The sequence below is a fragment of the Leptinotarsa decemlineata genome, unplaced genomic scaffold (genome assembly GCF_025532065.1).
Source record: "Leptinotarsa decemlineata unplaced genomic scaffold, Ldec_3_MD MMD2_tig00001064_RagTag_RagTag, whole genome shotgun sequence".
Taxonomy (NCBI): domain Eukaryota; kingdom Metazoa; phylum Arthropoda; class Insecta; order Coleoptera; family Chrysomelidae; genus Leptinotarsa; species Leptinotarsa decemlineata.
The window spans coordinates 1531211-1559210 of record NW_027412558.1 but is presented as its reverse complement, the minus strand read 5'-3'; the positions used below and the strand labels follow the sequence as shown (position 1 = coordinate 1559210).

General features: G+C 38.5%; 1 protein-coding gene and 1 long non-coding RNA gene across 3 annotated transcripts in view; one reads left to right on the top strand and one right to left on the bottom strand.

Moving 5' to 3' along the window:
• Positions 1 to 415: 415 nt before the first annotated feature.
• The window catches only part of LOC111504663 (very long chain fatty acid elongase 7), a 68110-nt gene continuing 40525 nt past the window's right edge, over positions 416 to 28000 (bottom strand). Inside the window, exons 3-8 of the mRNA XM_023159334.2 lie at positions 16358 to 16548; positions 15125 to 15205; positions 14119 to 14175; positions 5702 to 5944; positions 4293 to 4463; positions 416 to 2064 (exon numbers count right to left, since the gene is read on the bottom strand). Coding sequence (XP_023015102.2) covers positions 1837 to 2064; positions 4293 to 4463; positions 5702 to 5944; positions 14119 to 14175; positions 15125 to 15205; positions 16358 to 16548 — 971 coding nt within the window. The 3' untranslated portion in view covers positions 416 to 1836. The remainder of the gene's footprint in view (positions 2065 to 4292; positions 4464 to 5701; positions 5945 to 14118; positions 14176 to 15124; positions 15206 to 16357; positions 16549 to 28000) is intronic.
• LOC111504673 (uncharacterized) lies at positions 4344 to 5944 on the top strand. Of its 2 annotated transcripts, XR_012465487.1 has the most exons (3): positions 4344 to 4483; positions 4558 to 5103; positions 5169 to 5944. It is a non-coding gene; the product is annotated as an uncharacterized lncRNA (long non-coding RNA). The 2 variants fall into 2 exon arrangements; XR_012465486.1 differs by having other exon boundaries at positions 4558 to 5944.

Genomic DNA, 28000 nt, shown 5'->3' with positions numbered 1-28000 from the left:
TACGCGTTCAGTTTTAAACTAAGCGCAATGTCGCCGCGCCGTGCGTATTTATCCCGTTCAAAGCAATCCAGATCGTTCTCGAACACTAACGCGCTGGTCCGGCTGGTCGGTTCTAGCCGATTCTAGCTTGATGGCGTCAGCGGCAGATCGCTCACCGCAACGTTGCCGCTGTTTATGTTTAATATTATGACAATTAGATTTGTTTGTGGAATTTTCGGAAGCTTCTCTGATTTTTGCAGAAATACTTAAAAAATATCAATCGAAGATATCTGTGAGATTTCCTACAAGAATATTTCAACCTGGATTGGCTTCTACCAGATATCCATGTGATATTTGGTCTAATCTGCAAAAACTGCTACCTACTTTCTTCACACCATTACAATGAATACACAAAAGGGTTTAAAAAAAACAAAACTTGTATGATAAATTATATATTTAACAAATAATATTCGAAACTTCCAGAAGTAAACATACAATAAAAAAATAAATATATTCTCTGAACCGTTGAAATTTATAACTACCTAAGAATATTCTGGTAAAATCATAATGTACAATACTATCACTATATTTCTGAGAAAAATCTTCAGAGTTATCCAAGGCGAGCAGAAATATCTTCTTTTAGTGGAAGATATTCTTTCACATAAAATCACCAGAAAAGTTCCAAAGTAAATGAACTAATTCTGCCTTCAGAAGGTCTATTATTGTAGAATGTTACAACTCTGTAAGTGCTTCAAACTTTCTTGAAATGAATATTATTGCTTAGAGCACAAAATGGGGAAGATACACACTGAAACTAAATTGAATTTGCATTGAGTTAAGTACGTCATTCTCACTCAAGATGTTACATTTTTCTGTATATTCAGGATTTTTCATCACCTGGTAAATTAATTGTAAAACGCCTGAAGAAAATTGGAGCATGTCAAAAATATTTTATAAAAGTTTCAACAAATACCATTGAGTCATTCATTTCTGAATTAGGTAATAAAAGTTCTGAATAGTTCAACAGAATGTTCATCTTTGGCAATATAATTAAAGTTTCATTGATTTATATAAATTCAATGTATATAAGCATTAGTCAAAGGATCTGAAAAAATACAGTATTTTATTTTTTAATACTGAGCACTCTCCTATGTGAAACACCAAAACGTTTCATAAACATGAGAATTTTTGTCAAACATGTTAATAAATAGACTGAGGGACATGCCAGGACATGAATCTCTTCATCTCTTTTTAGTTGTTGGAATCAATGTTCTCTCTCTAATTGCCAGTCCATACTCATTATCACGTCACTGGCTTGAACTGAAGTGAATTATGTATTATGTCCAATTGACCTGTCAAAATATTATTAAACACTCTAGTTGTTTGGAAAAATCCACGAATATTCAGATGGAAGTTCAAAAGGTACCTTAACCTTGATCTGAAGTAATTGCAACATTCTTTTCCCAATGAAAAACGTTAGAATTTTACAATCTTTGCTCCTCAACATAATCCGTTTTCATGGTTGTACATGGAAAACCATTCTCAGAATCGTCTGAAGAACCATCATCAGCAGTATCGTTCTTCAAGAATGAAGAACTATTTCAAACTTCGTATCCTTTATTGATCATAATACAATGGTGAATGTACAGTGTGTCTATGGAGAGATTTTGATTATTGCACACTCTCCAACCAACACTGTACCATACGCTCTCCTTTAACCATGCCATAATCTGTGGCATTTCTACTTACAAGTTCCTTGCTGTGGCGCCCCGCTTATAGTATAATTCATAATGATAGAGACTTATCTCTACTGTGTGATGACTATAAAATTATTTACACCTAAACCTAATTCTACGCCTATGATTTGATGCCGTTTTTATCTAGATACGCTCTGTTTCTGAGCTCGTCTTTTATCTCAGACGATGTGTATCCATTCGGCATTGGTTTAACGACATTGGTGTGTTCGTATAAAGCCGTTTGGGTGGTGAAGCATATGCCTACTTTCGAGTATCCGTTTTTCTGGACACCGTTTTTGTGGACACCGTTTTTGTGGATTCCGTTTTGAGTTGGCTTGTTTTCTTCCGCCTGTAACAGAAATGTATGTTAATCTGTGTATTTATTTTCTAAAATTAGGTTAGTCATCAGTCTGGTTAGAGAAAATGAACAAAAACTTGCCAATGTATTTACCACCTTAACATATTCATAAACAACACATATGTGAAGGATTTAAACTTTCAACAGTACAGTTCAAAAATTTTCCACTTTACAAGCTTAAAAAAACATGTAAAATCGAAGTTATATCCCTTCGTAAATTTTACATAAACTGGGGGTTTGTGTGATTTCGCCCTAAGTTAGAAGTGAAATATGTGAATATTTAAAATATACCTTTTGAATGTTCTAAGTCTAGTTATGAATCATTTTCCAATAACTTTACAATAAGTCAAAATCTGAATCTTCTTTGAATTCTTATAGATATATAAAATATGTATTTTATATATCTTTTGAATGTTTTCAAAAGCCGATCGATAATACAGAACGCCAACAATGATAGAGGGCGCATGGTTACTAATTTGAAAGACATAGAAGTTATTCTTTTCCTTCATAGATGGCAACAGTTTACACGTTCATTTTTAAATTGAAATTGGAATATATTTTTTTTTGAAAAGGTTTGAACTAGAAAACTTCTAAATGGAAGAGGAACGTTCGCCATAGGAGTTGTCATAATGGGCGCGTCAATGAAATTGAAAGAAGGCCAATAACCACGTTAACCAGAAATGCGTTACTTAAGTCACAGAAAAATTTAGGGAATACCTGAGTTGCCATATGCGTTTCAAAAGATGTTAATCTCATAAATTTTACCTTCATAAAATTCATCTCGTACGCACAAATAGAAAAAAGATAACTTAGAGATATGCATAATAATGATTTTTTTTTCAAAAATAATATTCGATGAGCCTCAAACCGATTTTCCTGGTTTCATCTGTATTACTAATCTTCTGTCTTCCGAATAGAGTGCCATCTATAGGTCGATAGAAAATTCAGCCGTCGAAGACTGGAATTGAGTTTGTATTCTTTGCTATAACCAATAATAATAATACAATCGACTTCAGGCATGATGTATCATCAATAGTTATAGGAAAATGACTTCAAATCTTTACCTTCCGATCAACAATAATAAAAGTAAATAAGAATCTTGGGAGAGTTAAATTTAAACAATTTTAGTGCTCCCTCTGTGAAAATTCGGAACGGAGGAAATAGTGATACTTTTGTCCACCAGCTGTCGCTCGGAGTACGTTTTTTTGACAGATCTAATAATTCCGCTTCTATGAATTCATGTTATGAAGGAAATGGAGTTTTATCCAAATACCAGATCTTATATAGATTACAAATTGGATGAACGTGCTTCTCGAGGCCATAATAAACACCCAAAGAAGTCTGTTTCAAAAACGGCAGAGCATCTGACGTCACGAGTACTCGACAGTCCTGAAGCTACGTTGTCATTATAGGTAGACAAAAAAGTCGATACATATTCTGACAGTTCCAATGACAAATATCCAATGAGCTCAATACTATAAAAAATGTAATCTTTCCTAATCACATCGTGAGTAATAAAGATAATGAGAAAATTTCATGGCCTGCTGTTAGGAACCTACACCATAATCCATCAGTAAATCTGGCAACACTACTATCACAGAATGGTTTACAGCTTTGCCAAATGTTTTTCAAAATTATTATTTTCCCTGTGGGCAATTCGAGCACTAAGTTAGTCATTAAGTTATTGTTCATGAAGAACTGAATCAAAAAATACTGTTCAATATAAACTTCCAATTTTAATTCATTGGGAAGTGAATACTATTTTCTCTAAACTTCAGTGGAATCGTTAAACTGGCAACTCAGCTCGTAGTACTTATTACGTCATAAATCGGTGGCATAACTAATGAAAATATTATTTCATTACTATAGATTCTTCCAGTATAACCACATTTGTACCATTCTGAATTGAGGAGAGGAGGTTGCACTTTTCCTCTCTAGTGTCATCTCCCTATTGGATCAATAAGAGCTGATGACGAAATAAAGGTTTATAATGGAGCTTCAACAGCTTCAAATCTCTCTCTCTCTCTCCCTCTTAAATTATTATCAGGTTCCCAACAGTTTTATTAACACAATAGGGAAAAAAAAGAGCGATTACAGTCGCAATTTGCCCATCTATGTTGTATCAGCAATTCTCCTGTTCAGTTGCCTCACTCTCATCACAGTTTTATATGTTTTTTCATTATTCATCAATTATTCAGAACTAACACTGATAAACTCACCTCAGCTTTCAGTTTCTTTTGTTTCCTGTTGTAGGTTTCCTTGTAAAAGTTGGAAAACAGAAAGTAAAACATCACAGCATGCATGCCAATCCACCAAACGAAAGCCTTAGGATAGTTGCAGTCAATGAAAAGCAACTGGAATGCGTGGATCATGACCAAAACGAATTGGATCTGTGAAAAATAAGTATGAGGTTAGTATCCTTGCTTTCATTCTTGCAATGCCAAAATAAAGTTGTGTCATTTGCAAACTGGGTTATTTCTGCAGCTATATCGAGCTAGGTCGTTATTATAAAACAAGAAGAGAATTGGGCCTGAAACCGATCCTTGTGGAACACCACAGGTAACTGTCTGGGGATGGGATAAGTTTTCCGGAAGTTTAACTTTTTGAGTACGTTCTGACAGGTATGATATGTCTGTGAAGTCATACACTTCTAGTTTTTGTAGCAGAATCTCATAACAAAATGTCCAGAATGGATATAGAGTGAAATAGGAAACTCAGATATTTTTCAATTCATAACTAAGACTAATGACAAGAGAGATAAAAACATCGTGGTAGTTACAAATGTATGATTTCAAGAGCATTTTCAGAAACCCCAAGGTTAGTATCCGCGTTTTTCATCACAATCCTTCATTGAAATTAACTTTCCTTTTCAGTAATTGTTAACGTGAAACAAGTTAGTCTAACATAATCATTGCTTTTATCTATTTTTTTACTGGTCCTTCTTAGCTCGAAGGTTTTGATGTGTAGCACTTTAATTTTGGAATATTTCATCCACCTTTACAAAGTTAAGAGACTTTTTGCTATCATTAGGTACGTGGTACATGTCATATCATATGTTCATTACCTACAATAATGATGTCGCTGCTCTTTTTCAGGAATTGCCGTTGAATTGAACTATCCCGCATATATGTGAAAGCTTGGACTCTTATCAAATTCTTCCGACCGGCGATAGCCCTTTAAGTTTTTTGTACTTTCATTCTAATATGAACACCCTTCGTCATGTTTTTGTTCAAAATTATAAAGCGATGCTACATTTCTTTGTTATCTCTACTCCTCAATCTACTCGAGAACAGAAAGACTGAGATATCTCTCCACCTCAAGTGGAGACTCAAGAGTCTTCCATATCCAACACTATAGAGGATGCTTAGCTCATTTTCATTGAATAACACCAATCTTCAACCTCCTATGGTTGTCCTGTTTGAGTCCCTCAGTCACTAAGCCTGGTTATACTATGGTTGAGACATCTTTCAATGCCTTATTCACGTTACTTTCGAATGTATGCTTAGGCGATCCTTTAAATAGAAAGAGAAGTGGCCTAGGCATCGATCCTTGAGGAATACCGATATCACATAATTTCGGCGAGAATAAATGAACAAACAGAAGATATTCAAAATGTCAATGAACTCACCATCTGTATAGTTGTCAAGTACTTTTTCCACCAGAGATACTTTTGGTACTGTGGTCCCAAAGCGGCCAAAAGGTAATAGCTGTACATGATGATGTGAACGAAGGTATTCAGAAAACCAAAGAAGGTTGAGTGACCTCCAGGAGTGAACTTGACCCCAAACCAAACGGACATCGGCATTATGCCGTGATGAATAACGTGCAGGGTCGAGATGTGGTCGTTTTTCTTCCGGAGGACAAAGAAGAACTGGAAAAGAAATTTGTGGTTTAATAGCCAGACCATCAAAATAAAGCAACAAAACAGATAATTATACAACAGGGCTTTTACTTTTTATTGTCTCAAACAATTGTTCCTCAATTTACTCACTTAAAATTTCTTTTGTTTCAATTTATTTGGTTGAATTTGTAGGACACATTCACTGTTCACAAGATTTACTCTATTTTGAATGACAGTTGTTTTTCAATGTTACATAAATTAATTTGTTCGACAGAAATCAAAATTGATCTGAGTGAGATGGCGGAACGTCTGCTCCCATGCGGTTTCTGATGATTCAAAACGTATTGCAAATGTCGATAAGCTCGAAAAGTGGGTCTCCTACGATTTTATCAATCAATTTACTTTTTGGTGACATTGTATATTGGATCCTTAGCTCCTTAGCCCCAACCACTCTAGACGAAGTCTTGTCAGCTATACGTAAAGTATAAATAAAAAACAGTTCAGAAGATGCTTTCCAAATGAATGCATTACTTATCAAAAAAACATCGGACATTTTGCTTGAACCATTGGTTGCGCTAATAAATGAGTGGTTTTTAGATGGCATTTCCCCGGATTTATTCAAAATCTCAAGAGTTTTGCCCTTACCGGAAAAAAAACCTTGAAACTATGTACAACTTTTGCCCAATCTCAATAATCAACACGTTTTCTAAAATTATAGAAATTTTGCTCAAAGAAAGGTTAACACATTATTTTGAAAAAAATAACTTCCTCGCCAACACTCAATTTGGTTTCCGCCAAAACAAATCTACAATGAGGGCACTAGTGAAGGTCGTGGAGGACATTGTCGATGGCCTTGAAAAAAAGCAACATTTCATTCTTTCTATATGCGATTTGTCCAAAGCGTTTGACTGTGTCTCACACGACCTACTGTTAGAAAAGTAATCTTATTATGGGGTTAGAGGAACACCACTAAAATTGATGTCATCGTTTTAACAAATAGACAACAACTGGTCAAAATGAAAAATACTACATCCGAGCTCAGGACAGTGGAACATGGAGTTCCTCAGGGATCGGTCCTTGGTCCTTTGCTTTTTATCATTTACATAAATGACATTTGTCAGCATATGCTACAGGATACATCCACCATTATTTTCGCTGGCGATACGTCACTTATCAATAGTACGTCAGATTTTCATAGCCTCAGAATTCTTGCTGACAATTTGATTGACCTTGCTAGAAATTGGTTTTCTGCAAACTCCCTACAACTAATTGTTGAAAAAACGCAACAAATGATTATATCCAGTAACAATAAATACACATCAGGAGAACACTGTAAACTTCTTGGAATTACAATCGATGACACTCTCAGCCAGCACTATCATACTCAAAAACTGACCAGCGAGCTTTCCAGTACAATTTTTCTCTTAAGAAGATTGAGATATGTGTAGGTCTTCCATCATATGTTCGATGTTAAATATTTTTCCCGTTTCTCGGTGCTATTCCGTACGCATTTCAGTCCATCTTGAGCAGGCAAAAAGCGTGTGCTCCGCATCATCATCTACCTGACACTGGATGCAGGATGCAGACTCCAATCTTTCTCTGTCGAACAGATATTTACCGAGGCAGCCGTTTCCAGAAAGTGCTTGAGTAAGGTAGTAGTCTACTTCTTCAAAGGTTCGGTTAACCCAGCTCTCTACGTTTGGAATGAGTCGGTACGTCCATCTCCCATATAGACCACTGTCCCATTTCAGTTGCCACCTACGCATGAGGTTTTCCATGCCTGCATTTCTTCCCAGGCCACTGTAGTGTTCCATTCTCTCCAGCACTTGAATTTCTATCGGTGAAACCCCCGCTATAACGCATGCTGCCTCAACGGATATCGTTCTATATGAACTGCACGTTCGAACGTTCATTTTTCTCTGCACCGCTGTTGATTTCTGGACTAGTTTCTTGTTTTGCATTGCGGTGTACCAGGATGGTGCACCGTACAGGATCTGTGAATGACCTGCATTTGACATAATTCGTCTCTTTGAAGCTCTGGGGCCTCCGATATTGGGTATCAGGTTTGCTAGCGCTGTAGTTGTTTTCTCAGCCTTGAGTTCACTTTGTTTTATATGCTCTACAAAGGTCAGCTTAGAGTCAAGCCATACTCCCAGATACTTTACCACCTTGCTCAGTCCGATCTGTGTTCCTTCGATATCGAAATAGATCACCCCTATTTTTCTACGCTTTGTCAGGAGCACGGCTTCGGTTTTTTATGGGGCTAGTTTTAGGCGCCTACTTTTCATCCATTTCGATACTCGTAGTATTGCTCTATTTGCTACATTCATTAGGAGATTCTCATTTCCGGTTGCCACTACTACTGCCACGTCGTCTGCAAACCCTACCAAATCAGTTCCATCGGGCAATTCAATTGTAAAAACGTCATCATACAGGATGTTCCACAACGTAGGTCCTAGGACTGATCCCTGTGGGGCACCGCTATTTATACTGATAGTTTTTGTGTCATCAATGGCTTCCAGTAAAATTTCTCTCTCTCATAGATATGAGGCTATCATATAAATTTCACTAGTTCGGACTTCCATTGTCTACTATATAAAATGATTTGGAATCCCTGAAACAACTAAAAAAGAAGAATTGAAAATGAATATCTGAAAATAACAATTATATTAACCAAAATGAACCTGAAATGAAATAATAGTGAAATATAATACAAGTAAAAATAGAAGAATTGAATAAATAAAAATGAAGAAATGAAAAATGAAAATAAAAATAAAAAGTGGAGAGATTCCAAGTCACGTTAGTTCACGACGTTTCGATTGTTAGTATCTACAATCGTCTACGGGTGATGACTGGACTGATTCCTCCGAGAGATGACTATTTATAGGTCGTTCGAGTACTTTCACTTATCCCCGCTTTCCATTTTCCGCTTCACTGGTTCCGTGGGACATGGCCTTTTTGGCGGGAGTTGGCCATTTTTCGCTTGATGATGGGTTTCCATATGTTGCGTATTTCTACGCTGGCTTGGCTGAATACGTTGTTGTACAACATGTATGCGGCTTCCTTGACTTTTCTCCTAAACCAATGTTCCTCTCTGTGCAAGATCTCAGCTTGGGACCACTCGATGTTGTGTTGATGGGTCCAAACATGGTCTGCTATTCCTGATTTGCTGGTTTCCCCTCGCTGTGTGTGTTTCTTGTTCTCGGCAATGCGAACATTCAATGGCCTCTTAGTTTCACCAATATAGGATTTTCCGCACTCACAGGGTATCCGGTAAATGCAATTCTTGGAATCGCAGTCCGCGTTTGGTGGCCTGGTTTTCGTGAGGCTGCTACGGATAGTGTTACCGGATCTGAAGCAGGTTCTGATGTTGTACTTGGAACCAATTCTTCTTATCCTCTCCGATAATCCTCCGATGTAGGGAAGTGCAAGCACTGGTTGTGACGGCTTCTCTTTCTTGCGAGGCTCCTGCTGTCTTCTAGCCAAAGTCTTTTCTACCATCGCTTTGGAGTAGCCATTCCGTTGAAGATCATTTTTGATGATGTCTAGTTCCTTCTCGAGACCTTCCTTCGTATTACAGAGCCCAAAAGCACGGTCTAATAGAGTCTTGATGATTCCTCTTTCAGTCGATTGATGGTGGTTGGATTCGTGGTTCAGATACTGTCCCGTATGAGTGGGTTTACGGTATACAGATGTTTCCCACTTAGTGTCGGTCCTCTTCCCATCATCTCTCGAAGGAATTATTTCATTTCAGGTTTATTTTGGTTAATATAATTGTTATTTTCAGCTATTCATTTTCAATTCTTCTTTTTTAGTTGTTTCAGGGATTTCAAATCATTTTATATAGTAGGCAATGGAAGTCCGAACTAGTGAAATTCATCATGAAACAATGTCAATCACCTTCAAACAAACGCTATCATATAAATTAGGTTTTCCTTCACGCCTCTGTTTCTAAGGGCCTCCAATATGAATTGCCATCTATCTATCTATCTGTCTATCTATCTATCTATCTATCTGTCTATATTATAAGGTCTGTATATATTAGGTTAGGTTAAGTCCGCCTATTTACACTCCACCAAATCAACCCAGCTTATTGACGAAGCCGATTAGTTTGTATGTTGAGTGATCTTTCAGGTCGGATGTAAGACTACGGCTCTACCGAACCTGATTCGGTCACCAGCGGGGCAGGCACAAAGTTTATGCTCTGCTGTTTAATCATTTTCCAAACAGAGGCGATACACACTGTCTTCCGACAGTCCAGGTCTCTGCATAGATGATTCAAATGACAGTGACATGTAAGAAGGCCTGTAAGACATCGTAGTTCATCCCTACTGTAATCCAACAACTGTTTGGTATCAAGCTTCGAGGGGTGAGTAAACGCATTGGAGTGAGCCAATCCTGAAAGATTCTGCTAGAAGTCCATACATCTTCTTGCCGTCCAGATGTTCAATCTTCCTTTAGCAAAGCGATGCCAATGACGGCTTCTGGTCCAATGAAGCTGCTTGCAGCACCCTCTTTTGCAAGGGAGTCAGCAACCTCATTGCGTTCCACAGACTAGTATGGCCAGGAATCCAGATCAGAGACAATCTGTTAAGTCTTCCTATCTAGGAGAGGAAGAGAATCTGCGTGGGATGGCGGAAGAACTGAGCGTCAGCTCCCATGCGGTGTCTGATGATTCAAAATGTATTGCAAAGGTCGAAAAGCTCGACAAGTGGGTGTCCCACGATTTCATCAATCCATTTACTTTTTGGTGACACTGTATATTTTCCACCAGCAAATGCAGGCAATGTAACATATATATTACAGGGTCTGTATATATTACAGACCTATTACAATAGCAATCAGTGATTACATAACGGTAGAAAAGTCTATAATACATGCCGATTTTCCACAAATATTCTTGTCACATGCATATCTTCTGTTACATTACCACATAATTGAAACGCATTTTCTTGCAGGCCACCCACATTCAGCGGTATGTTAATTAATGATCGAAGGTGTTCTGGTAAGCATAGTTCACGCGATAGAATAGTCATCAAACAATCAATAACAGTGAGGTCGTACAAAATATAAACAAATATGTTCATTCATATTTCTGGAGGATTGGGCCTTCAATTTTGGTAAATTGATATTCAATGTCATTCAAGTCGAGAGTTTATTTAAAATTAAAGTTAGGTGAGTGGATTATAATTTGCGTCGTTGACGTACAAAATAATCAACATTTCACTCAACACTTTGGTTCTAGTTTATCTTCCTGTACTCTGCTATGTTTGGGATCCATGTTCAAATTTCCCGGGCTACGTACGTTTGATTAGGGTTTTTTTTTTAAGTTGGTACACTGATGTTCCAACATACGTTCACGATTTCAGCTGTTTTGCACGTTGAGTTTTTTGGTGAGAAGCATACAAATTAGAAGTGTTTAGCGTGTGTTTCAAGTAGTATTATCTTGGAATTGTGCGCCGCTTGCAAGAAGCAATACGAAGAAAACGTCCAGTGTTGTGGTCTGGATTCCTGGCCATACTGACCTTGAAGGCAATGAGGCTGCTGACTACTTTGCAAAGGAAGGTGCTGCAAGCAGCTTCATTGGACCAGAACCTGTCATTGGCGACGCTTTAGGCTTTGCCAAACAAAGATTGAACACATGGATGGCAAGAATATTTATGGACTTCTGGCAGAATCTTCCAGGATTATCAAAATTCATGCTCGTGAAGAAAGGGCATCGTGCACTTCTTCCAATTTATGGGCAGTGTTGTCGGCCTACTGAAGCAGCTATTCGGAAGCTTGTGACTAAATTTCGAACCCAGTTTACATTATTGGACATCAAACCACCAACACGCATACGTAGAATGAGGACCGAAGAAAATATTGCGGCTGTATCCGCCAGTGTTCGTGATGACCGTGAAATGTGGATTCGCCGCCGTTCGCAGCAATTGAGCCTTTGTTACTCCACTACGATTTGGGTGTAAAACCTTATAAGATACGGCTGGTGCAAGAATTGAAGCCACACGACCTCCCACAACGTCTATCATTTGGTGAATGGGCGCTGGGAAAGTTGGAGGAAGATCCACATTTTTATCGAAAAATTGTGTTCAGCGACGAGGCTCATTTCTGGTTGAATGGATACGTTAACATGCAAAATAGCCGCATCTGGAGTGAAAACCAGCCACAAGCATTGCAAGAGCTACCGATGCATCCCAAAAAAGTCACTGTTTGGTATGGATTATGGGTCAGTGGCATCATCCCAATGCATCGGCCCAATTAAGAGCCGCCTTCCGTGAAAAAAGTTTATCTCACGTTTGGGGCCCGTGAATTGGCCTCCTAGATCGTGTGATTTAACGCCTTTGGATTATTTCTTGTGGGGTCATGTTGAGGTTCATGTCTACAGGGATAACCCAGCAACGACTGACGCCACTATTGAAGCATTTATACGTGAAATACCGGTCGATATGTTAGAGAGAGTGTGCCAAAATTGGACCTTGCGCATGGACCATCTAAAACGGAGCCGCGGACAACATTTGCATGAAATTATCTTCAAACATTAAATTATTTTGATCGTTCTATCGATTGCAATAAAGATTTCATCAATGTTTTCAAATTTTTTGTGTCGTTTTGAAAATCAAATCCTGTACCTCTTAAAAAATTACCCGTTACATGTCTAACAGGCCTTCTTATAGATCACTGTCATTTGAATCATCATATGCTGAGACTCATACTGTCGGAAGACAGTGTGTGTCGCCTATGTTTGGAAAATTATGAAACAGCAGAGCACATACTTTGTCGCATCCCCGCTGGGGACCGAATCAGGTTTTTAGAGTTCGGTAGAGCCGTACTTTTACCATCTGACCTGAAAGACTACTCACCATACAAACTAATGGGCTTCGTTAAGAAGCTGGGTTTATTTGGTCGAGTGTGAATAGGTGTTAGTCACAATAAACCCTTGCGGGTTGCGGTGGAGGGTCGAATAGACCCTCGCTTTGGACCTAACCTAACTTTACTGGTATTGTGGAAAAATAATTCATGATCGTCATTGCTTGTTCATAATTTTTTGGCCAAAAACAAAACCGTAATCACGCCTCAGCCACCATATTCACCAGATTTGGACGACTGCGACTTTTTTCTGATCCCAAAATTAGACACACCTCATGTTTATTGTTTCAAGTTTTTTGTGTTTCAATTCATTCAATTGTGAATTTGTGAGAGTAATGCCTCGTTGCGTTTGTTATAGACGTGGGAAACTGGTGAATGGATAAAATAATTTACTTTCATTCACGCGAGGTACAAGAAGCCACAACAATATAGTAAAACAGGTGACAGGACATTTTGTTTTACTATCTGGGTTAGTTTCGAAATGTCCGGTAGATGTCGTAGCTGGACGATAGACTTCCCAAAGGCAACAATCTAAATTTGAATGAACAATGATAAAATATCTAGAACTGTAGCTGACACCTGATGTTCCTGAATGAGAAATTGATTGATTTGACTGAGCTGTTGAATAATTTTGTTTTTTTATTGAATTATCAATAAAAATTACATTTGTTTGTCGTAATATGAGGCCAGTATTAGTCTGCGCCCTAGGTCATGGCCTAGGTTGTCATTGTGGCTAATCCGGGCCTGGCTGTATTGTTGAAAGTCGTTTTTTATTATTTGTGAACAGAACTAAAATGGGGATTACTTTTGTGGTTCAAAGGGGATGATTCTATCCTAGAATCTAGATACCTTCAGGAAATAGCTTTGTGTGTTGCATAACTGCTGCCGCTTCGCTTGACAAATGACGTTTACATGTGAAAATGACGGAACTTTAAACTTGTGCTGTCACACCATAGCCATATAGTTTTTATTGACGTATATGATTCTGATAGCACTTATAGGTTTTTTCCATCAGATGAATAAAACAGCAGCTGGCCAACCAGTACAATCCGGTTCTGCAAAAGTGCGTCGTAGATGAAAAAACCCAAACACTAGAAATTCCTGCGACTTATTTCACAGTCAATATTTCTCAAGTGCATCTCGTTAATACCGTTTTAAATTTCCATTATAAATTATTTGACGAAGTCGAAAACAAATTATAGTAATTTGTTATGTGACGCGACGTACCTTTATCGATTGGAATCGGTGATAGTTCACTAATTTGATTTCATTGAAGTGTCATCTTTGGAAAGATGACACTTCAATGAAAGGTTAACTTGAGATACTTTGCAACTTACCGTATCTAAAAATTCCGTGAACTTCGAGAAATAGTACCACCAACATCCTCTAGCCATCTGAAAAAATAGAAAGAAAAATCATATCAAAAATTAATAACACCATCACAATGACTTTCTACCCCAAATATTTGTCTCATCTTTTGCACAGCATTCAATTTTTAAAAAAATGAAAGGTAGCTTTCAATGGTGTACTTCGAAGTTTCGTAATATTTCATATCAATGTTCTTTTATATAACAAATTGTAAATCATTCCTATGAAGGATATCTGTTTCAATTTTATAACGAATATGTGTAGTACAAAGTGAATGGAAAAAAGTGATTTTCGTGAACCTCATTGTTCATATGAAAGTAGTTATTCCGGAAGGATTCTTTTTTTTCATGTAATTCAATGTTCATGTGAAAGTAGTTGTTTCGAAAGTGTTTTTTTCAAGAACAATTTATTTTTTGCTTCAAAATAGGCCTCAATTTCATCAATAACCTCTTTATTCGAGAGAAATGTCTTACCGGTGAACATTTTTATGAGGTCTGCGAACAGCCAGTCGCTAGGAGCCAAGTCTGGCGAATACGGTGGATGTGGAAGCAATTCATGCAATTTTGGGATCGTTTTCATTGCTTTGTAACACTGTTCATTTTCTTGTTGAATCAGCACTTTCTTTTTCTTGAAATGGGGTCGATTTTCCGCAATTTCGGCCTTCAAACGCTTCGATAACAGCCGCACGGCCAATACAACGGATTCGGTTGTTATAATATTCAACCTCATCCGTTATTTGCTACATATCGACCTTGTAACATTAATAATTATATTGGTTCTTTCATTTTTAGTAATGGCAAAACAATAGCATACTTCCAAAATAGGAAAGTATTTTTCAAATTAAAAGAGGTATATTTTTAAGAGAGATTCATTTTTGGGACAGAGCGGTTTTGGCTTTCTACTTCTTCACTTTGATACAAATCAAAAATGTAGGAATCTTCCATTAGTAGAAGGAATTAAAAAACACAAACTTACCCTCATTGCTAAAGGATTCCGCGAATAATCCACTGGCTGACATTTGAAGCTGTAATGGTTCAACCATCCTGCTACACAACTCTGCAAGAAAAAAAACTGCTGAAAACACTTCAGAAAGAAATTTCTTGGATAATCTTGTCTTGAAATATACTGAATACTTCCATTCGTTAGGTTAGGTTGGGTTAGGTCCAAAGTGAGTGGGTCTATTCGACGCTCAGCCTCAACCCGCGAAGGTTTATTCGCGGGTTGAGGCTATTCGCACTCGACAAAATGAACCCAGCTTCTCAACGATGACGATTAATTTTTATGGTGAGTGCTCTTTTAGGTCATATGGTACGAGTACGGCTCTGCCGAACTCTGAAAACCTAATTCGGTCCCCAGCGGGGCAGGCACAAAGTATGTGCTCTGCTGTTTCATCATTTTCCAAACAGAGGCAATCTTCCAATCCTAGAAGATTCTGCCAGAAATTCATAAATCTACCCTTCCCGACGTCGACCTTGCCAAGATGACAAGGTCATCTGCATAAGCTTGCAGATCTACTTCTCTTGTGTCGAGGGCATGAAGCGTCCATTAGGAGCGACCACAGAAGAGGGGATAGTACCCTACCTTGAGGGCAGCCTCTGGTGACCCTGAACCTAATGGTCTTGCCTTGAAGAGTCATAGTTGCAGTTCTGTTTACCAGCATTGCATAGATCCAGTCAGTTATAGTCGATTCGATGCCTTTTCTAGCCAGAGATGAACCTATAGATTTAGGTAGTGCAACGCCAAATGCTTCTTCAATATTGAAAAATACAGCAACAGCAATCTCCTTGTCGTCAAGGGATTGGGAAATTCTCAAAAGAGAAAAGGACGAAGTACTACTTCAAATTTCAAGAAACTTATGTTATCAAGGAATCTCAAATGATGTGGCAGCAAAACAAAAATCTCTATCTAAATAGAGAAATGAGCTCCTGTAATGTTTTCAAAGGAGATGGAGGAAGCTAATTGAACGTTTTTCTTCAGTTTACAAAAAAGTTTCAACTTTAATTGAACATGACTTAGGGTCTTGATAACTCAGAAATACTATCGTGCCAGCCAGAGAAAACAATTCTGATCCACGTTCATTTGAAACCCTTTTCATTGAGGTTCTACGATCCCTTCCTAATATGCCACCTCAATATCAAATTTCAGAAATAATATGTCCACTTTTATGAGTTTTCAAATTGTGAAATTGTGAAAAAATGAAACACTCACCTCATAAAAAAGCCACGAGCTGAACAACACTTGGAAAAAATTATATACAATTAAAACAGTCTTCAGTTCGTATGGTTTTCTGTTCTCCATCAGTTTGGGTCCAAGCACTTTGACAATGTAGACATACGACAAGCAGATACCCAGCGTGTAAAATGGAGAGCTCATAAGGAACCAGTCGTTGACTCTTGGATCTGCAAAAGAAAACAATCATACAGAGTGGTCCAACGAAAAGTATGCACCTTGCTCTTCTCCTTTTTTGTAACTTAACGCAAAAATGCTCGGACAGGTCAATTTTGCTTTTGAAGAGGACACATTTCAGATGTATTTTTCTACCTGTGCCTTCAACCCCCTAGCGAGGGTGAGTAACAACTCTAAAATTTTGAATGGAAAGTGGAGTCGAGTGATACATCATTTGAAAGGGCACAAAATTATCTTTCCAATGATACCTAATTTGTTGTATTTCACTCAAACATGTAGGTATTATGAAGAAAAACAACTACAACCCAGTACTTGGACATGTGTAATTGACTTAGTAGAATCCTACTTCAGTAAGTGCTGAAAATGTGACCCATTTACTTCCATACAATAATACAGATTTTGTTCAAATCTATTCCTAACATTCTCAGGTGTTATACTTCTGCACTCTGCTGTAATTCGTTGGCGAAGATCTTCTATGGACTCGGGCTGCGTAGCAAAACATTTATTTTTCAAGTGTCCCCAAAGGAAAAAGTCTAAAGGCGATAAATCAGGTGACCTGGCAGACCATTCGACGGGGCCTCTCCTTCCAATCCACCGTCCAGGAAACCGGTCATCTAAAAACTCTCTTACCGGAGCAACATGTGAGGAGGTGCTCCATCTTGCTGGAAATAAAGCCGCTCATCATTATGATTTTGGTCATTTTCAATTATTTCTGTTATGAGAGGATCAATTGTATCTTCAAGCATGTTCAGGAAGCCCTCACCAGTTAAATTCCCAGGTATAAAAAGTGGCCCTACGATATGACTACCTAATAAGCCACACCAGACATTGATTTTTTGAGGGTACTGGGTATGGACCTCTCGGAATAAGTGTGGGTTACTGTCATCCCAGTAACGGCAATTATGCCCATTCACAGCTCCATTAAAAAAAATGTACTCTCATCGGAAAAGCACGTATTGAATGATAGGTGCGGATCATCAATTAGTAGCTGGCTCAGTTGTTCACAAAATTGCAGCCTTCTATTAGGATCATCTTCATTGAGTTTTTGTACTAATTTAATTTTGTACGGATGAAATTTATAGTCTTTTAATATCCGTATTATGGACGAATGGGAGACACCTGAGGCTGCAGCAAGCTGACGGGTACTTTGAGTATAATCCAATTCAACATGTCCCAAAACAGCGACTTCCACTGCTTCATTTCTGATCGGTTTCCGTGGCTGGTGTTTCACATTACAGACAGATCCGGTATCGACAAACTTTTGGACTAACTAGGAAACGTACGAATCATTTACATTTTTCCTGGGATGACTGTTATTAAAGAGGCGAGCAGTAAGTCTAGCACAACTATTAAATTGATAATAAAGTTTAACAATTCCAACTCGTTCAGGAATGGAATAAACCATTTTTACAGTAAAGTTGAAATAATTTCAAAAGCAACCGAACTGAATCAATGAACGTTTGCCTAAATTCTTTTTGTACACTTATCTGCTGTCATTTGAAACAAAAAACGCACAAGAGAAATTGAGGAATGTAGTAGTGATAAAAATGCCGTTTTTTCCGCATTTTCATTTACACCAAAAATATCAAGTAAATGTTCTTGCTTTTTTATAACTATTCAAGTAATTACAACAAATTTGGTATCATTGGAAAGAGAATTTTGTGCCCTTTCAAATGATATATTACTCGACCCCACTTTCCATTTGAAATTTTAGGGTTGTTACTCACCCTCGCTAGGGGGTTGAAGGCACATATAGAAAAATACATCTAAAATGTGTCCCTCTCAAATGCAAAATTGACCTGTCCGAGCATTTTTGTGTTAAGTTACAAAAAAAGGAGAAAATCAAGGCGCATACTTTTCGTTGGACCACTCGGTAAATAATTTCACAGATCAGATCAAATCCTTCATTTTCCTGTTTGTCAATTTTATGATTAATTGTATTAGGAATAGTCAGTAAAAGCTAAGTTATAAACTAATACAGTCAAACTAGAAGCACACACGGAAATGCATGCACGCACCACACATACACTTACGTTAAATAATCATTAATGCTGTAATACGCATTGAAAACTAAAAAAAAAAATCATTTAAAACCTCTCTAAAATTTCGCTTTCTTTATTCCAGTTGGAAATACATTAAATAAACGAAGACCTGCAACATTTAAAACCTTTGAGAACAATCCGCCCTCGAACCAGCGGAACTTGATATATTTTTCAATGTTTTTAATTAACAAGCTTTTATTACCTTCATCTGCATGTATGTACACACATCGGAAAAGTCTAGGGATATTTTTATAACATACTAAATATCATAAAAATAAATGCATGAGGTCGTTTAATTTCGATTAAATTGGTACACTCGACCACCCTGTAGATTTCTATGGGTTGAACAAAGCCTGCAAAGACGGTAACTAATCTTTTATCAAGTTTTTTACAAACTGTAGGTTTTCAGCTAAAATGAATAATCTGAAAGTGTCGAGTTTGTACATTCTATGCAGTTCTTGCTTAGCAATTAAACTGGAAATATTGTGCTTTAACATGGAACGCCATCACTTACCATTGGCTGAGATGAATAGAGCTATAGGGCATGCGACAAAATGATGTAGCTCTTCGTTTGGGGGTCTTCCAAAGTGTTATCAGTCGATTGTGGCGGCGTTTCCGTGAAACTGGCAGTCCAGCCGAACAACATCCAGGGCGAGGACGCGCTACAACTGCAGTTCAAGACCGATTTTTGGTCTTAACCGCAAGAAGACAACCGACAATCACAGCACCTGAGTTGGTTAACGTGTTGCAGCAGACGCACCAGGTAACCATTGGTCGTGATACTGTCAGAAATCGATTGCATGAAGCAGATCTCCACAACAGAAGGCCACTTAGAAGTCCACCTTTGTCGAGAGGCAATCGCGGTAGAAGATTAGAGTGGTGTCAAGAACATCAAAACTGGGATGCAAATGATTGGGCCACAGTTTTGTTTACAGACGAATCCAGATTTGGATTTCATCCAGATTCTCGTCGAGTAAAACTGTGGAGACGACCTGGAAATAATGAACGTTTGAGACACGTCCAGGAAGTCCACACATACAGAGGTGGTACAGCAATGCTATGGGGCGGAATCATGATCGGCGGCAGAACCGATCTCGTTTTTCCAAATCGCTCCCTCACAGCTCGACAGTACCTCGACACCATTCTTCTACCTATCGTCCGTCCGTTTGCTGGTGCTGTTGGTGAAAACTTCCACCTAATGCACGAGAATGCTCGTCCACATGTCGCGCGTCTAGTGACTGACTGGCTCACCAACGAAGGAGTTTTGAATTGCCGTGGCCAGCACAATCACCGGACCTGAATCCCATCGAGCATGTGTGGGACATGCTTCAACGAAGAATTACTCCGCATATGGGGAACATTCACACAACGTTTCAATTGAGAGAGCTTTCAATCGCTGAATGGTCCAATGTACCTCAACAAGACATTGACAATCTCATTTTGTCGATGCACGATAGATGTAGGGCCGTAATAAACCAGCGTGGAGGCCATACTTTGTACTGATTCCAATTTTTTTGTATTATGATTTTTTTTCGGGGTGCCAAAGAAGAGCCATATTTTTTTTTAGTTTTGCTTATATGCGCACTCAGTATTTTTGACCATTTAATAAATTTTGTTGTAAGTTACATTCGTTTAGTAATCACCCGTCAACTTTTTTTTTTCCCTAAAGCGATCTAAAAAAAAATTATTGCCATTTTAAAAAATATCCCTAGACTTTTCCGATGTGTGTATGTATGTATGTATGTTTGTTTGTTTGTAACTTCCCGTTTGAATTCTCGGGATCTGTATTTGACATAATTATCGACATTAATTAGCACCTAATAGTGTTCCCTTAACATTCATTATTTTATTTATTTCATCATTGCGTTGCTAGCAACGCAACTTTGAGTATTGAGTTGCGGTGTAAGTTACAGAGCACCTAATTTTTGACTTCGGTACCTAAAAAGCACCTAAAAAGAACCTAATTTTGGCATTTTCTAAATGTGATTTCCGTACTTTGCGTTGCTGGCGTAACAGAGCTCCCCACTTCAGTAGTTGATTAGCTAGAATGCTAAAGAATACAGTTTTGGTTGTAAGTCCATCGCAGTGTGCTTTAAAACACAGGTTTTTGTTATTCTCAACATCTAAAAACTTGTTATTTTTCGTCAGTGTTCTGAGTTCCTCCAACTGTAGCCAAGTCTATTTTCAAACGGCAAAAGAAAACAAAGTTAACTGTTTTGGGTTCGTTGAAGAGGCAAGTCTTCAGATATTTCATATTCTTGTGGTAAATACTTCTAAAACTTGAATGAATACGATCTTTTTTGTAAACTTTTCATCAAGTTAGGTCAATTTCTCCATGGAAAATTAAAAATAGAAAAAAATTCGAACCAAGGTTCTTCACGACGTTTTGATTATTAGTATCCATCTTCGGACGGTAAAGATAGCCTCAGAGCAAACACGCTGAATATTGTATTATAATGCAGTGAATGATACAAAATAAGCAAGTGTAGAGTAGAGCAAAAAGAGCATTGGTGGCTTATGAGCAATGTCGGAGGACAGTGGGACGCACATGGGGTAGTCACCTGGATCTACACTGCAATAATAATTCCTATGTTAACGTACTGAGCCATCGCATGGGGACCGAAAGTTTTACAAGCAAAGGCCATCCAAAAATAATATAAAATTCAGCGATTGGCTTGTTTAAACATCACAGGAGCCATGAGAACAACACGCGGCAGTGGAATTGATTACTGGTCGGACCTCTCTGGACCTGTACGTAGAAGAGGTTGCCTTAATAGCCATGTTACGTTTGCTCACGGTTGGATAAACCTCAAAGTAGGAATGGGTCAATCGAGAAGCGCTTACCTCTACTACAAGCAACCAGTGATGCAATTGGACCCAGGTTTGTGTTTAATAAGCCCTACAAAATACAAATGCAACAGAACACTGAGTCAAATGCTAAAAACCATAGAAGGCTCAGGATGTGGAATGTACTCCAGATTACTCAGCCTAAGGATTAAGTGGGGAATGGTAAAAAATACCAGCGTGGTCCAAACAAAACCAGCTGGTATCTCAATCGCCACAAAAGAAATAACCAGGAAAGGAATTTCTGGTAAAAACACAACAATCTGCACTCATAGCAGACAAGCCCTATTAGCCTTGAACAGATAATGTGTTAAACATTAACCATTAACCATTAACCCATGATTATCTTTTCAAAAACACCAACCAACCGATGTGTGAAACCTGCAATGAACAACTCACTGTTAAACATATCCTGACAGAATGCCTAAACTTCGCCCCTCAAAGGAATCTGCACAGGCTGATAGGAACGCTAGAAACTATTTTAGGAACAAATTGTAATACAGATAATGTACTTTCGTTCATAGAAGCTATTCACATCAAAAACAAATTGTAAATATGCTAGTAAAATACTGTTCGCTAATAACCAAAAAGGTTGATGCGATTAAGTAAAAAAAAAAGATAATGTGTTACCTCAGGGTTAGTACGAGAGTGCAAACAAGATGTAGCCAAAGACTCGGTAGATAATAACATTATCCTGAGGTGGGTTAAAGGGCACGACAGGAGTGAAGGTAATCGCATTACCGACTCTTTAGCCAAGGAAGCGGCTGGACTAAGAATTTTAGGACCCAGTGGCACCTACGGCCTGATGACTTCGACAATTGTGGAACTAGCCAAATGCTACACCCATGCTCAATCCCTAAAGAGATGCAATCTTGCCAGGATCACCCTGGGCAACCCTGGAAAGCTGGTGCTGAAGAAATATCTGGCGATGACCAGTAAAAATCTACGCTTAACAGTATGATTTTTTACTGACCACTGTCAACACTGGAAACACCTCCATATTATGGGGCTAGTGGAGACACCTCTATGCAGGATGTGTGAACAGAAAGATGAGACTGTCAGGCATGTCCTATGCGACTGTTCAGAGTTATCGTCAATAAGAGAGTGTTCATTCGTCGAGTCTTGGCTGCACCTGCCGATATAAAGGACATGTCTTCTAGTGACCTGTCCACCTTCCTGGAAAGGACAGGAAGGACGATGACCTAGGACGTCAACTCCTCGGGAGGATGTGCAACATGTGGCATAAGATTTCCTTCTACAATCCAACTTAGTTGCGCATACCTCACTTACTTTTCTACCAGCTACAGAAAAGGACATTCATGATGTAATCAACTGTGTCAGAAACTCACACGCTACAGATATTTTCGAACACAGCCATTATTCAAATCATCTAAAAGAACAATTCGTTCAGGCCAGCCTCAACACCCTACACAGTAGGTTAATGGACTGACACCTATCAGAAAACAACTACTCCCCTGGCTAATACCACGAAGGGCGTTGGATTATATCCGACAGGTGTCAGTGCAGGATTCTTCACTGAAGTTATTCCTGCATATGCTGTTGGCGATACAACTGCCGCAATAGATTTTCAATTATTGGAACACACTTGCAGACCGGTTTCGGGCTGTTTGGCCACTCGTCAGTGCAAGGTAGTGTATATCATCAACATAAAGTCGATGATTTCCGATAATTGAAAATCGAATTCCGTCAGAGTATCATTCCTCGAACTAAGCTGAAGACTACAAACAAACAACAGGTTTGTCGTCGCTCCATCTGCCTGTGAACGAGGTAACCAACTGCATATCCAAATTTGCCCAATTCCTCGTAAAAGGAAAGAAATCTTTCACGTATAGTCAGTGGGCATACTTGAAGACTGGCTATAAATCAAATCATCTAAAAGAACAATTCGTTCAGGCCAGCCTCAACACCCTACACAGTAGGTTAATGGACTGACACCTATCAGAAAACAACTACTCCCCTGGCTAATACCACGAAGGGCGTTGGATTATATCCGACAGGTGTCAGTGCAGGATTCTTCACTGAAGTTATTCCTGCATATGCTGTTGGCGATACAACTGCCGCAATAGATTTTCAATTATTGGAACACACTTGCAGACCGGTTTCGGGCTGTTTGGCCACTCGTCAGTGCAAGGTAGTGTATATCATCAACATAAAGTCGATGATTTCCGATAATTGAAAATCGAATTCCGTCAGAGTATCATTCCTCGAACTAAGCTGAAGACTACAAACAAACAACAGGTTTGTCGTCGCTCCATCTGCCTGTGAACGAGGTAACCAACTGCATATCCAAATTTGCCCAATTCCTCGTAAAAGGAAAGAAATCTTTCACGTATAGTCAGTGGGCATACTTGAAGACTGGCTATAAATCAAATCATCTAAAAGAACAATTCGTTCAGGCCAGCCTCAACACCCTTTTACGAGGAATTGGGCAAATTTGGATATGCAGTTGGTTACCTCGTTCACAGGCAGATGGAGCGACGACAAACCTGTTGTTTGTTTGTAGTCTTCAGCTTAGTTCGAGGAATGATACTCTGACGGAATTCGATTTTCAATTATCGGAAATCATCGACTTTATGTTGATGATATACACTACCTTGCACTGACGAGTGGCCAAACAGCCCGAAACCGGTCTGCAAGTGTGTTCCAATAATTGAAAATCTATTGCGGCAGTTGTATCGCCAACAGCATATGCAGGAATAACTTCAGTGAAGAATCCTGCACTGACACCTGTCGGATATAATCCAACGCCCTTCGTGGTATTAGCCAGGGGAGTAGTTGTTTTCTGATAGGTGTCAGTCCATTAACCTACTGTGTAGGGTGTTGAGGCTGGCCTGAACGAATTGTTCTTTTAGATGATTTGATTTATAGCCAGTCTTCAAGTATGCCCACTGACTATACGTGAAAGATTTCTTTCCTTTTACGAGGAATTGGGCAAATTTGGATATGCAGTTGGTTACCTCGTTCACAGGCAGATGGAGCGACGACAAACCTGTTGTTTGTTTGTAGTCTTCAGCTTAGTTCGAGGAATGATACTCTGACGGAATTCGATTTTCAATTATCGGAAATCATCGACTTTATGTTGATGATATACACTACCTTGCACTGACGAGTGGCCAAACAGCCCGAAACCGGTCTGCAAGTGTGTTCCAATAATTGAAAATCTATTGCGGCAGTTGTATCGCCAACAGCATATGCAGGAATAACTTCAGTGAAGAATCCTGCACTGACACCTGTCGGATATAATCCAACGCCCTTCGTGGTATTAGCCAGGGGAGTAGTTGTTTTCTGATAGGTGTCAGTCCATTAACCTACTGTGTAGGGTGTTGAGGCTGGCCTGAACGAATTGTTCTTTTAGATGATTTGATTTATAGCCAGTCTTCAAGTATGCCCACTGACTATACGTGAAAGATTTCTTTCCTTTTACGAGGAATTGGGCAAATTTGGATATGCAGTTGGTTACCTCGTTCACAGGCAGATGGAGCGACGACAAACCTGTTGTTTGTTTGTAGTCTTCAGCTTAGTTCGAGGAATGATACTCTGACGGAATTCGATTTTCAATTATCGGAAATCATCGACTTTATGTTGATGATATACACTACCTTGCACTGACGAGTGGCCAAACAGCCCGAAACCGGTCTGCAAGTGTGTTCCAATAATTGAAAATCTATTGCGGCAGTTGTATCGCCAACAGCATATGTAGGAATAACTTCAGTGAAGAATCCTGCACTGACACCTGTCGGATATAATCCAACGCCCTTCGTGGTATTAGCCAGGGGAGTAGTTATTTTCTGATAGGTGTCAGTCCATTAACCTACTGTGTAGGGTGTTGAGGCTGGCCTGAACGAATTGTTCTTTTAGATGATTTGATTTATAGCCAGTCTTCAAGTATGCCCACTGACTATACGTGAAAGATTTCTTTCCTTTTACGAGGAATTGGGCAAATTTGGATATGCAGTTGGTTACCTCGTTCACAGGCAGATGGAGCGACGACAAACCTGTTGTTTGTTTGTAGTCTTCAGCTTAGTTCGAGGAATGATACTCTGACGGAATTCGATTTTCAATTATCGGAAATCATCGACTTTATGTTGATGATATACACTACCTTGCACTGACGAGTGGCCAAACAGCCCGAAACCGGTCTGCAAGTGTGTTCCAATAATTGAAAATCTATTGCGGCAGTTGTATCGCCAACAGCATATGCAGGAATAACTTCAGTGAAGAATCCTGCACTGACACCTGTCGGATATAATCCAACGCCCTTCGTGGTATTAGCCAGGGGAGTAGTTGTTTTCTGATAGGTGTCAGTCCATTAACCTACTGTGTAGGGTGTTGAGGCTGGCCTGAACGAATTGTTCTTTTAGATGATTTGATTTATAGCCAGTCTTCAAGTATGCCCACTGACTATACGTGAAACAGCCATTATTATTTAAAGAGAACATTAAATTTCTTGTTAGCCCCATCACTCATTTAATCAATACTATTTTGTGTGATGGGATATTTCCTGACAAATTGAAAATGGCAAAAGTAATACCCCTTCACAAGGGAGGAGACAGAAGAGAGATCAACAATTATCGGGGAATAGCTTTAGTTCCCATAACGGCGAAAATGGTGGAAAAGTTTATGTATCTTAAAGGAATATTTTGAAAGTAATGAACTGTTCACGGAATGCCAGTTTGGGTTTCGTAATGGTAGAGCTACATCTGATGCAGTGACGAGATTTGTAGATTTTGTAACTGAAGGATTTGAGGCCTCTTCGAACTCATTAGCAATTTTTGCGGATCTCAGCAAAGCTTTTGACTGCGTTTGCCATTATATTCTTATAAAAAAGTTAAAATTTTATGGTTTTTCGCACATAGCTATACAATTGATGATCTCATATCTTCAAAACAGATCACAATCAGTGTACTGTAATAACCAAATCAGTGAAAGTCTTCCGGTAAACAACGGAGTTCCCCAAGGTAGTGTGTTGGGACCACTTTTGTTTTTAATATATAAAAACGACTTACCCGGAATTATGAATGCCGTAACAACTTTGTTTGCGGATGATGTAACATTCACTGTAAGAATTAGTGATAGATCCTCAGTAATTCAGGAATGGAAAGAAAATATAATACAGCAATCCACAGAATGGTTCACCGCAAATAAACTGATTCTCAACAATAATAAAACCAAAACACTTATTTTTGGAAAGAAAAACGCATCTGAAGAACACGTTTTGTTTTTAGGACATAACATTGATCCGAGTCACTGTGATATTTTACATTTATACATTTTTACTTTTTGAATCTATTATATGTGACGTATGTATATGTACTTCTGTGTAATGACATGAATAAAATATCTATCTATCTATCTAAGTGCTGTGGGCCTAAACTTACTCTCCCTACTCAACAGATACAGAAACAGAAGCAATTGTTCAAAAAGTAACGCAGTCTCACAGAAAAATGACAAAATGTGTAGTCTGTTTGAATGTAGATGACTGAAATATCATTTTTTGGCAACCGTGCGGGAAAACCGTCTTTCCGAATTGGTATATCAGAGTTTTCACGATCTTTTGTTAGTATCTTTGATGTCAATTTTTGTCAGTCCGATCCTGATATTTGTCCTCTATACTTATATTCAGCATATTCCTTTTTTCATACATTCAGGGATCTGGAAGTTTCACCTATGTAATTATTTCTACAGGGACAAGGTTTACTATAAATACTTTTTTCTGCAACAGTCTGGAAAGTGTCCACTTTCTGAAACGTTTTTTTGAGAAAGTAGCGTTTTTCCGGCCTAGTTCGGAAAGTACGTCCTTTCCGGACTAGGCGGGAAGAATCACATCGTTGTTGTCTCTGTAAATATGAAAAACTTGGTGGGTATTGTTTCGATGAACGCAGTTGATCATTACCATAGCAGCAAAATATCGAGCGACAACTGTTTGACTGAAGTTAGTTGACATTTTGATATTTGAAAGTTTGTATGGTTTTTATTCGCAATTATCGCAATAAACTATAGAAAGCAGTAGCGATAGTGACTTTGAAACTATGCCTTACGAGATGTCCAATACGGGAACAACAACCGCAGTAGTAGATGAAACGGCCAAAAAACCCGGAATATAACTTTACACAGTCATCTCCGGCCGTGAAACTTTACATTCTTCGATTATTATTATAATATTGCTTCAAACATACACAAAATCTAAACAAAAAACTGATATTTTCTAACCGAAGATAGCGGATAAAGATTATTAATAACTATGTTGAATCATTGCATAATAAGCTGTTATAACCTAGACCCTGGTATGTCAAATGCTGGAGTTTGAAAAAATAATCGTTATAGGTCCTATAATCGACGACTCAACAATTAAAAAAATAATGGAATATTATTCGTCCTCAAAGCAACGTTGGCGTTATATCAAGAAAGTCCGCTTCTTCAAGGAGAACAGGAACTTTTGTCAGTTTCACCAAGGCTGAAATTGAATAATGATAACTATTCAAGTAACGTTGTACTGTTAGAAAAAATAGTGAATTTTCAGACCAGTCGAAGCCTTCGA